A 15,908-nucleotide genomic window follows, 5' to 3' on the forward strand; every position below is an offset into this window, starting at 1 on the left:
AAATCTTTTATTTAAAAAAATAAAAAAATGTTTTTCACTTACCCAACACATGCAATGGTAATAGGACCAATGGCCCAAGCATCTTCCCACATAATGTAGTCCTCAGGAAGATCGTAACAGGATGTGAGGTCATCAGTTGGCCACTGGCCAGGAGCGCAAGGTGAGCAGGTGAACTCATCAGCCAGGTATTCATGAGGCTCACACGCCGTACAGATCCAGCAGCAGTACTCACCTGGGGAACAATAATATGAGAAATGTGTGGGAACATGCCTATAATGTCAATGCAGCTTCACTTTGACAAAAAAAAGTTAGAATTCCCTCTCCTACCTGCCTGCATTTTCTTCATTTCGTTTCGTTCACAGGGGTCGCTGCACTGTGAGGTTGGGAGCACCTCTTTGGGCCAACGAATCAGATCGTTGTTCAGACTTAGACTCTCTGCCCACTCACCTACTGGCACGTAACTGTAACGCTCGCCAGAACGCTGGTAGCTAAAGATGTTGTACCTGCCAATGCCGTCCCCCTGGGAATCAAACTTCACTACCGTCTCACTGCCTGGAGGGGAGAAAGGGGCTGTGGTGGGGAAGAGGAGATAAAAGATAAGGAATCACAAACAAACAACATATTAATGCTTGCTGTACCTAATCATTTTAAAAGCAGCTGTGGACACTAGATAATAAACAATAGCTACCTTGACCTATGAGTTCGGAAAAAAACGAAGACCATTCAAATTATGTTTTTATTGTTGAGAACCAGACAGTTTCAGATATTAGCAAAGAGGCCGCAAGTGCCAGTGATGCTTGATGATACGCATGTCACTGGCTTCATATCCCTCTCCAAGGTACCATAGGGATAAATTCGCTGGCCTAATATCTTATCTGATCATGTGTATCACCAAAGGCATCGTTAAGCCTCTGTCTATAAAACCATATAGTCATAAAGGCACAGGAATAAAGACCCTGGGCAATGTAATAAGTACCCACTCATTGATGGAATTAGCCTGTGTGTCTCCTCTGCGAGGGAGGCACACTGCTGAAACTGCCAAATTGGTTTGTATACATGTTGTTATGAAAGGATTACCATCTACCCCGAGGATGTGGGAAGAAAGGAGATTGTAAAATTGGCATGATGCTGAAGCCATAAAAAAAGGAGAAAATGACTTTGGACTGGGAAAACAGTAACCTGACGCATTGTTGGCAGTATCCGACCTGATAGTGCTGACACTTCGTCCTTTTGACTCAGACAAAGTGTGTCTCTCCCACAATGCCACATCTGTCCCTATAGCGGAGCAATCAAATCTATGTTGCTGACACATAGATGTGTTATACAGTGCAACCTGTCAAATGATGATGCGACTGGGGATAGTGCAAGATATGCCAGGTTTTTGATTTCTCAACATACAACAAGACTCTCAGCTCCTCAGTAGATAGATGCACTGATAACATGGCAACGCCTTCCTAGTATCATTCCATGCTTGGGTTGACAGAAGAATTTGCAGGTCAAATTCAATTTTTATACATACAGAACGAGATCAGTAGAATAAATCTTAACAGATTGCAAATAAGCCGTCAGATTTTCTGTGAGGATGTGCACACAAATGCAAGTGAGGACCCTATTAGGTTGTACTTCCAGTGTGATAGCTAAGGTATTGCTCTGAGCTCAGTGGGAGGCTGTGCTGACAGAACCAAAGTTTTGACCCTGCTGTTAGCTTGCGCGTGCATGCGTGTACACAAGCATGTACAAATGGGTGGCACTGACAGCAGCAAAAGCCATCCAATTGTTGTGCAAGCTCAGTGTGTTCAGGGAAGAATGGCATGTCAGATGGCAGCAGAGGGGGTTAGCGTTTATGAAATCCATAAATCACAGAGACAGCAAAACCCTTTATCTTCCTCCTGCCTCCCCTCTGTCACAGGAAATTCAAAGCGTCAAGTCTTATTTAAATTTTGGGGCTAAATGGTTAGCTGACAGCTAAATTATTGCAATAAGAATGTGGCGATAATATCAAAAGATGAAGAAGAGATATCAATCATTATCCCAGCAGCTGGCTTATAATAAAGTCTTCAAAATAACACAGAGTAATAGGTAAACCAGGCTATTTGCCAGTGAAACACACAAACAAACTTTCCCGCCAGCCAATTATCAAAAATATGTTGCCAGGACCTTGGATGTGTACTGAAGCCAAATGAGCTGTATGTCAGTAATTACATGTAAAGCAGCCTAAAAGATTACAGATGCCTCTGATGGTCCCTTTCAGCGTTGTCCTTGAATTACCTAAAAATCAAGTTCGGCGAGTAAATAGATTGTTAGGACCCCCGACTTCTTATTGACTGCATGGAGGTGGATATGCTGAGTTCACAGAATGTCTTATCACGAAAGTGTCTGCGAGTGCAAGTTTGAGCCAGTGAAATTCTCTACGACTCCTCAGAGTGGAGAGACATGTACTGGAGACTGATGGTAGCTGTTTTCTCTTTGAATCTCAACTCAGATGCCATAGTGAACAGAAACCTACATTGCAGGTCAGAAGATTGCATAGATACATTAAATTAACTTTTATTATATGTTCCACATTTTCTATGATATAAATTTTAAAGGGGTAAAATCAACTTTTTTAAGCTATACACCCTGTTATAATGTTATTCTCTCATCAAAAACAGCAATTATCAAATACCTGGTGCTGAGCTTGTCATATGAACTACTTCTCAGTCTAACACTGCTAAGAATGATTGTAAATGGCATAATGAGAAACATTGTTGTGATGACGTGTTGAGTGTCAGAAAGAGCATGAGCTTCTTAAAGAGACAGAAGCCCAAAGTGTCACATTATGAAGTCAAACGTCTTTTAAATTATGCTTAATATATACTGCATTTTTATAACAACTGAAGGTAATATAGATACTTGATTATGCTACAAAATGGCAATATGCCTGGAAAATACACACCATCCCTTTAAAGATATAATAGTTGTCTCAAATATATACATACACACCCACTAACAACTAGGGGTTCCACCAACTAGTCGACTTTTAGGCAACTGGTGGTCTGCAATGACTTTTTAAGTGTCAAACTACAAAACAGATTTTTCCAAGAATATGGAAGACGAGGAACTGGGTGGGAAAAATCTGATAGTTTGAATTGCATTGTGTAAGTGATATAGTAAAGGTTAATGTAAACCAGCATGCTCGACTGTTGTCCTGCCTCAGACTCCGAGTGTGTTTATGTGAAGTTTGTCCAGTATGTTGTAAGGTTTCCATTCCAAATTTAAGTGGGACAGATCTGTGTTACGTTGCATGTCTGAAAATGGATAGGGCAGGTGCCAAAAAGAGAAAATGAAAGCAGTTGACTGATAAGATTGTTGAACATTCATTTGTTACTTTTGAAGTAGATTGCTTTTTGTAATTTTTATTTTTGGATTTTAATTTAGCCACGTACAATTAAGCCAAAATGGCTCATACCCCTACTAGAACTTGAATTTTTAAAATTATTTTACCAAAACATTGTTTTCTGACTGAAAATGCAACAAACGTCTCTCAAAATATCAGAAGACAATGTAACAAGTGTACCAATTATGAAAAATGTACACCGGTATTTGCATTTATATAAAGATGACATTTTGAAAATGTATTATATCTTGCAAATTTGTTAAAATACACTATGTTCTGACAGTATGAGTCCAATACTGGTGAAAGAAATCAAATGCAACATTATAGATACTTAAAAAGTCAAGGTAAATCCAACTATTTGTAACAGTTTTGCTGGAGTATGGATATATGTAAAATATGCAGGACACCAGTCTTTGGGGACTGGAGTTGGACACATCTGGCTTAGACTATTAATCTGCACAGTTCCCTGAACAAACAGTGTAAAACAAGCTCAGAAGAGCATCAGGTTAACTCAAACATATATATATATATATATATATATATGTATATATATATATATATAAGGCAGGGATCAGGCATGTTGACCACTTATAATGACGAAGTACTGCAGGGTAGCACAACAAAGAAAACACTCAACAAAATCTAAAAAGTGAGACTAACACATAAGCAAACAAAATCTAGATCAATTCTACATGACATAAATTAATAAACAAAACATTAAAGTCATTGCTTTGACAAGAAAAATGTGATAATTTTGCAAAACTATCTAAAAATCTGGACTGCACACTGGAGCAGTTGGTTGTGCCATTGCCTTGCAGGTTCTGGGTTCAAATCCCATACTTTTATCTTTAAGCGTGGAGCTTTCCAGAGAAAATTCCAGCTTCCTACCACAATCCAGGGTGTACGCCACTTATCACCCGCTAACTGCCAGAGATAGACAACCCGTGCTAGGATAACTGGGCTTAGATCAGGGGTGTCAAACTCCAGTCCTCAAGGGCCACAGTCCTGCAACTTTTAGATGTGTCTCTGCTGCATCACACCTGAATAGAATAATTAGGTCATTAGCAGGGCTCTGGAGAACTGATCTACACAAGGAGGAGGAAATTAAGCCATTTCATTCCAGTGTTTTGTACCTGTGGCACATCTAAAAACTGCAGGACACCGGCCCTTGAGGACTGGAGTTTGACACCTGTGGCTTAGATAATGGAAGGATATTAAAAAAATCCATAAAGACCAAAGATTGAACAAAACAAAATGGGGCAATTCCAAAAAGTAGCAAATGCAGTTAGTTTGGAAACCTTCTGCATGAAAACATCTCTAAAGTGAGACACTTTAGCAATTCTACTAACTTGAGAAACACCTTATTATTCTGGCTTAATTAGAAGCATGGAGAAGACAGGCTTTTCATTCAGAAGGTGAGAAATTAATTATGTTCTCAGCCATGAAGGGCTAACACAAGGCCCAAGGGGATATGTTGGTGTTAAAGGCAGGGAGACAGAGAAGGCAAGTGGTCTACAGAGGAATAAGTAAAAATAAGTCATTTTATAAGGACGAAGAGAAAATTACAGAGACTCATCGAGAAATGATTTTCTGTTTTATTTCACAGTGCATGTCTGACACAGACGCATCCCTCAGCACTCGTGCATAAATACACAAAGATGCACTCGCATGTCACAAATGAACACAAAAGCGAGATCACATTAGCTTTTTGTTCTCCCAGCAGATTCAATCCCAGAGGATGGAAATATTGCCTGGGTCACACTGCAGAAGGCCACAAGGGAATGCCAGAGGACAGATAGGAAGGAGAAAAGGAAGTCTGGATTGAAAAAGGGACGAAGGAAAGCAGAGGAGACCTAAGGCCTGAGTGAAACAAAGATGGGTGAGATAGATGGGACAAAAGAAAGAAACCTTGAGCCAAAAACAGGAGGTTCTGGGATGGAGAATGGGCCAAGAGACAAGATAAGAGTAAGAAAAGAAGTAAAGTGACAAGGAAGGAGAGACAGGTGAATACAGGTGTAAAAGAGAGGAAATACACCAGTGGAAGTACCACAAACCACTGTCATGGTAGTAGAGATACAGGTGGAAGGAGGAAATTCTTCAGAGGTAAGAATCAATAAAGAATGGGTGAAAGAAGGATGGAAGGACAAGTAAAAGGAAAGTGTGAGGGAACATACCGGTGTGGAGAGACAGCTGAAAGAAGGAGAGCAACCTTGTGAAGTCTGTGTGGGTTGAGCTGTTTCTGAATGTAGAAAAAGTGGGATGTTTTCTAGGTGAAAAATAGGAAGGGAGATGGAGAGATAGAGGAAAAAGAAGGACTAAAAAGCCAAAGAAATAGCGACAAAAAGATGGAGGTTAAGAGACAGAGTCAAGTGAAAACAAGGCAGGGAATGAGTGAAGGTTGTTCACTTGCATCTGAACGTTGCAGTAAGCTCTGTGCTCAATATGGCCCTGAAGGCACACCGCCTCTGCTAACACAGACGTATCACACAAACACACACACACACACGCGCACCCCTGCTCACGCACACAGTGCAGAAAAGGGGGAATATCACATCTATCACCACTATTTGAACAGAGACTGCATGCATGTGTGTATATACTGATCTGTTTGCTGCAGATCGGGGAGGTGGGTGGGAGTTGAATGATGGCTCTGAGAAGTGTGTGGGTTGGGGGTGTCTGCAATTTCATGCTGGCAGAAAAAAAGCAAGCATTTCAAGTTGCCTCTGTAAAAAAAAAAAAAAAAAAAAAAAATAGCTGACTGTTTTGCAGATTCCTGTCTATGTGTCTTTTTGGCACATGTTTATCCGTGTTTTTGTGGTTGACTCATGTAACAAGGACTCATAAAAAATGCACAAAATGCACAAATCTGCCCCACTGTCTGCTGCTAGTTCTTTCGGAGCGGTTCCCGTGATCTACCAGATCACCTCAACAATTGGCAATAGAGTCGGCTTTATTACCATAGCAACTAGCTCGATGAGACTAGATGAAGAGAGCTGTGACTGAAAACACTCTCCTAACCAAACAACATGCTGCATCAGTGCGTCACATAAAGTGTCAGGGAAACACAACAAACAACCTCATTACAGAAGAAGACATTGTCCACAGTACTGTGAAAGGAAATCCACTAAAAGAGGATACTACTTTAGCACATGTGGAATAAAACTTTGATGCTATATAAAATCTGTGTGTGCATTAGATCTATGGTGCGCTGAGGAGTTTCGGTTCTCCAGTTCTGACTGAGAGCACTGCGGATAGTGATGCTGCAGCTAAACTTCAACACTCCTCACCTTCTTTTCCACTCACTGTATCAGCTTTACAGAGCAGTGAGAATGAGTCATTCAGGGCCAACCAACAATTGAAAATAAGTGCTGTCATATTGTGCTCACTTAAACTGAATCACAATCAAGCTCTTATAGCTATGGATTCTCTGAATGAGTACATCCATCTCATAGACTTTTTGATAGGTAATGGAAGAAAGAGACATAGAAAAGAGAGCAGAGAAAAGTGAGGAAAATCACATTTGATCTTGTTGATTTTCTTCCAGATCTATACCATAAACATCCTTCACATAAATAAAGTATATGACATATTCTTCTACTGTTCAATGGTGAGACAAAGTGAAACATTGTTTTGATTTTTTTTAAACAAGGTTACACATTAAAAGTTATTTTCTTATTTCTTATAAACCCATAGTTACTCTTGGATGTGTTTTTAGTTGTTTTTTGAGGATGACTTCATTGGCGGCTGGTTCTTTTCTAGTGTGAAAAGAACTAGGCATGAACTTGAGGGCTTTATCTGTGACACTATTTTTTTTGAAGTATGAAGGGAAGTAGTTCAGCTAAATAAACTAAATAAATATATCTTTATATAATATAATCTTTGACAACTCTTAAATCAATTATATGATATAAATTTTGCAACTTATAAAACAGAAAAATTAAGGGCAACAGCATAGCAAAAACAAACGGTACAATTTACTTTGAATAAATAGTACCTTGCACTGCTGCTGGATGGAGTAGGGATCTGAAATGGTAGGGATCTTGTGCTTTACTGGAGGTAATGTGAGGTATTTCAATCAATATTGTAAGCAACTATCTAAAATGGAGAGTACTGTTCATTTTTATGAGATTTGGTCAGCTTTATTTGTGTCAGTCTTTTTTATCTACCCACATTTTCATGATGGGAACATTTCAAATAAAACCGTGTTCTTCAGCTGACGCATGATGTCCCACTCAGGTTCTGCTGCAGCTCTTGTTTGTTCACTCCTCGCTTCTCTCTTTACTACTTTTTCTCTCACTTCTGTTCACCTTACCCCAAACTCTCTCTTCTCATTTTAGTCTGCCTGTCAGTCTTATCTGTAAGCCCCTCTCTCTTCCCCAACCTTCATGGATGATGCCATTCCCTCGTCCTCTTTCCATCCCTCCTGCTCACTCTCCCCAATGTCCCATGGCAAAGCCGCTGTTAATGTTGTTTGCCAGGGTGTTTTGAAGTCTGCTTCTGGTCACGGTTGGTGGGGGAATAAGCACCTCTAAACCTGTGTCAGTCCCTGAGATGCAGCAGTTTATTTATAACACTTCCTTTGTGCGTGATCTGTCAGTCAAGCCAATCCTCTGTCTCCTCTCTCTCGACTCTTCAGAGACTGACAGACAGACAAGCTGCATGCTATAGGAGCTATTATAACACACACACAATCTCATTAGTGTAAGAGAGAAGAATATGGCTCACGGATTAACTGCAGCTCTCATTCCTCAAAGCAACTTTGTAGTGTCGTATCAATTACGCATGGGTAAAAGGTGTCAATGGCAAGCTGGCTCTGACAATACATAGCAATTAAGAGGATTTGTTTCAGTACTTTTCATGTTCTGTGGCATAGAAGATGGACAACAGCCATGTGTTCATTAGAAGACCGTTAAGCAGACACTACATTCACATTCCTGTCTATTTCTTCTTATCTTGTATCCTTCCTCTCCAACATTTGCTTCTCTTTTCGCTTCATCCACTCTCAGCACCTTATCTGGAACTCGACACTCTCTTCACTATGCGCTTGCTCACTTACCTGTGAAGCTGACATTAAGAATGTAATCCCTGTAGAGTCTGCGCCCATCCAGGGCCTTCATGCTGTCACACAGCTTGGTGGTGTTCAAGCACAGGCTCCGCTGCATGTTGTGGAGGGCATGGGCCATGGCATACACTGCATTCACCACAAACATGATCTTGGACTCTGGCTCGAAATACCTCTGGTCCATCGACAAGTTTTTGTCACACGGCGGAAGAGGTGTTCCCCCGAAGCCTAAGCCTCCAGCTCCCAAAGAGCACTGGAAACGCTGCTCCCAGAAGTCCCTGAACCAGGGATTCCTGTGGTTTCTGACAGGGTCCAGACTCAGGAAGTAGCGGTTGAAATCTGGTATAGGGTTTGCTGCCAGTTCAAGTGTGATAGCTCCTTCAGCAGTTATTTCATTTCCCTTGACAATGCTCTCCTGTGCGCCCCAGCCATCACTAGCCACAAAAATGAAAGAGGTGTTAAGCCTGGCGGCAGCTGCAATCAGCTCTCTGGCATCATCACTGCGCAGGAAAAGGACGGCCACGTGGGCATTTGGCTTCTGGAGGAGTTGACGGATTACAGCCTCGTAAGACTTCTTTGCATTCGAACGTCCCACCTGGAGAAAAACAGGGGATTATGGAGTGAAAAAACAAAAAACAAAATGCTTCTTCCGTTCTAATGCTATTTGCAATCCATGATCATCATCATTTAATGGAGAAAAACAAGCAAGAAAATGTGCTTAACAGTCTCACACTATTATTCACCTCTGTAGTAAATGACATACAAAATGAGACTGTGAAAGCACTCAGAAAGAATTCTTAGAGATAAGCTTTTATTTTCTGCCTCAGCACTGATAACACAGTAATTTTAACCCTAATTCAGAAGAACAGGAGATAAGCCATAAAGGAAAAATATGAGAAACTTATAAATCTAGCACCTTAGTGAGTCTTTTTGGTGCAGTGACAATTTAAGATTCGGATTCTAAGCTATTTTTGTTTCTTTCATTACCTTCTCTGAAGTGGCAATGCAGATGTTCCTCATTCGTGCTTCCTGTTCGAAGGCCTCTATACCAGTTTCACCGTAATCTCCCTCTGACGCCACAGTGGACACGTATGTCCAGTTAAAGAACCGGAGGATCTCTGCCATGGCTTTGGCCTGGTAGAAGTCAGGCGGTACAGTGCGGGCAAAGTAATCATATCGGGTCTTATCGCTGAGCTTGGCACTCGTTGAAGCATAGCTTATCTGAGGGATCTGAAAGAGCCTGAGAAGATTGGCAACCTGCAAGGATAGACAGTAAAATAAGGCATAAATCACAGGAAACCTTTTCTAACGTACTACACAAATTTACCAAAACAATTGCTCATTTTGACATTCTCTGTATCCATGATTTTTTCTTTAACAAATGGTCATGCAAACCCATGAGGGAAATAGTTTTCTTATAAAATTCATTTACATCAAAGATGTTTTGGTGAGGTGTCAACAATTGAGCCAGTTTCTTTTGAGTAAGTTTTGTTCTGTTAACCTAAAGAAACAGTTAATTCAATGCATTTTATGTTTTTATGCACTGTTGCAAAGCTGTGAAGAGTTTTCCACTGAGGGCCAATATACTACACTAGAATCAAATCATTTAAAAAAGGTATGATGTATTTTAAAATAGGAGATAAACTATGAACACTTAGGTTATTCATGAAGTTCATAGGGCATTTACACAAATCTACTGTGATGTATTCACAAAAAACTGAGCTGAGAAGTATTGAATTCGCACAACCACCTTTGGCGCATATTCAGCATATGTAGCATCACTCTAGCATACAGAAAACTTCTGCTCGAATACTGCCACAATGGCCTAGTAATGACATTACTTATATTAATCTCACACTACATAATGAAGATTCTCTCTCTGCTGATGAAGATTTACTCACCATGTCATGCAGTACATTTGAAACAGCACATAAAAATGATGGCTTGACCTACTTTCAGAATAATCTATCTAATATTTTGGGGACATGCATGAAGTACTGAAATTTTGTTCTTAGATGGCCTAAAATATCATATATTGATCTAGTCAGAATAAAAAAAATTTTTTTTTTATCCAGATTTGTAGTAGACTAAATAAAATACAAAAAGAAAACTAATTATTTCATAAAATAATGAATATCCCTCTTGATGGATAAGTCTTTTTCCCCTTCTTGTCCCATCCACCAAATTGTGCTGCCCTGAGTCATGAGCCTTTTCACCCGTATACAGTACAGGCTCATGATAACACGCCAATGATGGGAGAATTTCAAAAGAGAAATACACACTTAAAAGCGGCAACAGGACTTGCTGTTCTATAAAATCACCTTCATTTCCTCATGTTTATACATACTAATACAGTTTTTAAATATGCCAGCATACATGGCAAGATAGGTAATAGTGTGACAGCAGCTTTAAGCATAAACAAGCATTGCGGTAAATATTGTAATATTGAAATTTGCTGATATAGTGAAACTTCTAAACAGCACAAGTTTTGCCCAGAGCAAAAAATAATCAATTGCTGTGAAATATTCAAAGCATATTTTTGGTAGAGGAGCAGAATCCTAATTGAAGAGGTGTTTTCAGCTTCAAAAATCTTACTCATTACTCAAAATGTTTTTGATTTCTACGTGTGGAGTCAAAACTGTGGAAATCCAGACCTTCAAGTCGAAGGTCTGGATTTCCTTTCAGAAGAGGACGATGTTAGATATTCATTAAATGTTTCTGTCACTTAGTTGATGCTTCTGTGTTATTCACATTTTGGAATTAGTCAAAATTCATCTTTAATCAATAGTATAACTGATGTCCTGTGGCCAAGGGGTGAGAATAAGAGTACATTTAATCCTAATTCTCTCCTGATCTGTAAATTAAATAACTGAAGTTGGAACTATATTTTTGTGCATTTTGCTTCATGTTTTTATTTTATTCTACTTTTTATTTTCTCTTTTTTATGTTGTTACTTGGGTTACCCACTGAATATTGTTTGCAATTTCCAAATTAAATAAAATTTTATTCCATTCACCAAACACCCATCATATGCAGAAAGTTAAACATAACTGTATAGCAGGGATGCCCAACTCTAGTCCTTGAGAGCTTCCATTGTGCAACTTTTAGATGCCTCCCTTCACAAACACACCTGAATCAAATCGATAGTTCATTACCAGGCCTCTGCAGAGCTGAATGGCATGCTGATGAGGGAATTAATTCATTTGACTAAGGTATGTTAGAAAAGAGATGCATCTAAAAGTTGCAGGATACTGGCACCCATGCTGTACAGCATCCATAAAACAGACACAGAGATCATTAAAAGGTTTATGGTTTCCATAACATTTGCCTTTCATGATGATTGGAATCTAGTCATGCTCTCTCCATAAATCCCAGCACATGATCAAGCGCAAACAATGCAAACACAGCTGCTACGCACGCTCATGCTGACAGACTCATAAATATACATCATAAACCTGAATGCACAAATCAACAAACTACACAGAAATGTTGCGCTTTCTTCAGTTTAATCCTTGGAGAGTGCATTGCTCTAGGTTTTTCTGTATCTCATTCATGGTGCAGTTGATGAGCTGTTTTGACAACATGTCAAAATCCTATTAGACTAATAACACAGCTCAGTAGACGGCACACAGGTTGAAATCCACGCAAACACTCTTAGACACACTGCCACAGTCACACTGATGTCTGCTTTTAGCCATCTAGGAAGGTTTTATGAGTTTAACAGCAATGAACGGTGTTGACCTAATTGCCACTAAAGGTCACACTTAGAAGTGTAACTGGATTGCTCTGTCAGATGCCACCAGACAGCGACAACATCTACCAACACTGTTTATCTGAGGGGACGAGTTCTGGCGAGTTCACTTTGCTTTATTCTTGTGAGCAAGCAGGGAGGGAAGATAGTAATAATGTGGAAATAGATTGAATGTGAGAAAAATGGAAAGAGGAAAAACAGAGAAGTGGAGTGATAAAGCATCAAAACAGGTCCCCCAAACTCAGGTCCTCCTTGAAAATGAAATCTAGATCTCAACGGGGTTTACCTGATTAAATAAAGGAATAAAAAAAAAACCACATAGGTACACTTACTCATGATTTCAGAAGATGTAGCGTTGAGCAATACCTGTCAACCCTTGTTCTAAATTTGAACTTAAAAGAATTATATCTTTATGCTACAAATGGGGTAACTGTAGGCTAAGGAGGCATAATTATTTCTACAAGTAAAAATATGCATGATGTGACTGTTTATAAATATATTTAGGGAAATATAAAATGAGTAATACTCGGATGTGGCTCAGACTCCAGCACAGGCACACGAACATAAGAACACAAACTAAGATGCATCCACACATATAAAGGAAGGTAAATAGCTTCCAGGCATTGAACTGCATGGTTCAACATAAAATAATTTCATATGACTTCATTAAGAAGCAAGAGACACACTGGCCAAGTAGAGAGGCGTAGCTAGCTAATCTTTAAAGGATGGAGATCAGAAAGTAGGGCAGCGTTAAGGTCCTGTGAATCACACTCACACCTAAAAACAGATGTCAAAAATGGAAAAAGCAAAAAAAAGGGGGGCAACAAGAATAAGGTGAAAGAAAACAAGGTATAATAATGCTTAAGGAGGGACAAGAGGCAGAGCGAAAATGTTGACAATGACTGCCCCAGGATGGAGGAGGAGAAGGGGGCTGAGGTTACCATACACTGATCTTTTCCCTCATAGCCAAGGGGAATGCCTGTGGATGCACATAAAGACAACCCACAATGAAACAGAACAAAGCAAAGATTTGAAGTACATGAAAAGACAAATGCATAATACAGGAGAGAGAGAGGGATGGAAAAAGAAAAGGGTGAGGAGACTGAAAGACAGTTGCTCAGATTAGGGATTTCAGAACTGATAGGAGGAGGCTTTTGTGCAGTCACAGAGGAGTAAGAGAGAAAAAGGTTTTATGCTAAACTATGTAAATCACCCAGCTCTGTGACAAGAGCAACAGGAGTTAGGGAAACACAGACGAACATGCTGACTGAACTTGATTCAAAGAAATATGCATGTGCATGCTAACTAACACACAATCAGACCATGGGAGCCGGAATATGTCAGCTTCCAAACCCTTAAGGCGGTATGCGAAAAAAATCAGGAAGGTGCTCACAAAGATGTAACGTGGGGCGAAGTGTTGAATATGTTGTTAATATGAGTAAATGTTAGTTTTACCTGTATGGACACACTGCTATAGGATCCTCCGATGACCCCTGCAATGGCAAGAGGGCTGTCGTCCTGCAGAGCGTAAGACCCATCAGGACAGATGAACTCTGTGTCATCCACCTTGGTGAGGGAGGCTCTCACAAACTCCAGAGCCTGGAAATCATTCAAAAATGGGTTTCTATCTCTTTGAACACGCAATTATCAATATATGTTCAGGGCTTTCAATGTTTTCCTCAGTACAGAGGTCCGTGATTCAAATGAGATCCTTCTGGAATAACAGTAACAGAACAAGTACCTGGCAGAAGAACCCCTTGAACTTTTTCACATTTTATCATATTACAACCACAGACTTCAATATATTTTATTGGCATTTTGTGGACCAGCACATTATGATGTATCCTGAAGCTTGTTAAATAGATGGATGAGGACGTGGCAAGATAATATATGGTCTTTTTATTAAAAGATAACAATTCCTGGCGGCAAAGTGCAGTAATCTTTCTTGTAATTTGGTTCATTTTCCTAATGAAAATAGTTTCAGTCTGCCTCTTTCAAGCATTAACGTTTATCTTCAGAGACAAGATCTTTGGCCCATTTCTGATGAAATTTCAAATAAGCAAGTCATAGAACACGTGAATATGTAGTTCTAATTAGACCTGTTTTTCTCAGTTCAAATTGGATTTGTTGCACTGTTGTGCAGATCTTGTTTTTTGTTCATTTTCAGCTGTAGATGTCAATTGATGCAAATGAAAACTCCACAGTCTACACACAGGATGTGTGCTGACTATTTACCAGCACAGAGGCAGAACGTGTCTTCAAACCATACCCAGAAACATCCAAAATTTACACATATACTGATTTTTTTTGAAAAGCAATTGAGCTCACCCACCTGCTCTAGCGCATATGTATCTCTTGAGCAGGTGTCAAGAATGTGCACCCCAAGGGAGACGCCCGGCAGCACAGCGCTGTCCATGTTGATTCTGTCTATGGCGAACAGCATGGCCTCCAGCCTCTGGATCCCTCTGTCTTCATTCACACGCCCACACTCTTCCATCCCAGCCCCTTTCTCGTGCACTGGAAACAGGCCGCCGAGCACCAGGTCGCCCTCAATGCGGATCTCACGGCGGGACTGAGGTGGGTCTGCCAGCAGGGCGCCTTGACACATCATGACAAAAACTAAAGAGGGAAGGTGGGACACCATGTTGGGCTCAGGGAGGACTTGGATTGTCAAAATGTGAGGTCAGAGCAGAAGCAGAAGTTGAAGCGGAGGAGAGCAAGAGGGCAGAGATTGATGTTAGGGGTGAGGGGCAAAAAAGGAGGAGCAGAAAACGCAGAGGGTTTGAGTCAAGCTGCGGCCGTGGATGTTGGCGTCGTCTTGTGGCCCATGGAATGGTCAGGAAGTGTTGAACTGGACCACACACGAAGGGGCAAACCATCTGGGCATCAAGTCTCCTTGAGGGTAAAAGGGAGAGCAGGGAAAGAAGGTAAAAAAAAAATCCCTTTTAATAAATAGACTTCACAATAAATTGCTATTAGTACAATGAAGCATCAGACCTGTGGTGGGGTTTGAGGACATTGTTAACAACGGCTCAAAGACATTCGTGCCTCACAGCAAAAACTCAGCCATGTAGGGATATCAAATTGCTTAGAGGTCCTCCCTATCTCCTGCCTTATTGCGTCACTCACAAAAACTTTTTTGTACAGAGTACATGTGTGTATGTGATTGCATATTTTAGTTGTGTGTGTGCCTCTGGTTGTGACAGGATACGCCAGCTTAGATGGCTGGTTGATACATGAGCCCAGTATTCTCATGCCACAGATCAGAGAAGCTCCGCTAATCTGATCTCCCTCTGAAAATTTCTCTCCTTGCCCATGAAGTTTTATGTTTTACAGTTCATGTGTGTATGTATCTCTCTCTCTGTGTGTGTGTGTGTAATATTTATTACTCCCACGCTCCCTCGCATAATTAGAGTGTGAGGACTGAATGGATTTTATCATGAAAGATGCTATCTGACAACAATACGGCCAACAAAATCTGATGCTGCTGAGCACAGCTTATTACTCAATTAAGGCTGAGTTTCAACAGCTCTGCTGCCCATCATTTCCCACCTCTTGTTTAATCCGATAATCTAAAATATTTATTTATAAAACACAAATTTTCCAACACTAAAACATTATTGCAAGGCAACATTCATTCATTATATGACTAGAATCTATTCCCCCTGTAAATGGTTCACTATTTCTTTTACATAGTCATGTACTGTAAATCCTTGATT

General features: G+C 40.2%; 1 protein-coding gene across 4 annotated transcripts in view; it reads right to left on the minus strand.

The window, feature by feature from the left end:
• Positions 1 to 15,908, minus strand: part of grm3 (glutamate receptor, metabotropic 3) — a 44,437-nt gene that overhangs the window by 11,800 nt on the left and 16,729 nt on the right. For 3 of the 4 annotated variants that reach the window (XM_028043221.1, XM_028043202.1, XM_028043208.1), the window contains 6 exons: positions 14,522 to 15,084; positions 13,645 to 13,788; positions 9,426 to 9,695; positions 8,433 to 9,033; positions 328 to 570; positions 43 to 232 (listed from right to left, as the gene is read on the minus strand). In XM_028043221.1, coding sequence (XP_027899022.1) covers positions 43 to 232; positions 328 to 570; positions 8,433 to 9,033; positions 9,426 to 9,695; positions 13,645 to 13,788; positions 14,522 to 14,833 — 1,760 coding nt within the window. In that variant the 5' untranslated portion in view covers positions 14,834 to 15,084. The remainder of the gene's footprint in view (positions 1 to 42; positions 233 to 327; positions 571 to 8,432; positions 9,034 to 9,425; positions 9,696 to 13,644; positions 13,789 to 14,521; positions 15,085 to 15,908) is intronic. The other variant, XM_028043216.1, reaches the window with a different exon arrangement.

This window comes from Xiphophorus couchianus, chromosome 2, assembly GCF_001444195.1.
Source record: "Xiphophorus couchianus chromosome 2, X_couchianus-1.0, whole genome shotgun sequence".
Classification (NCBI taxonomy): Eukaryota; Metazoa; Chordata; class Actinopteri; order Cyprinodontiformes; family Poeciliidae; genus Xiphophorus; species Xiphophorus couchianus.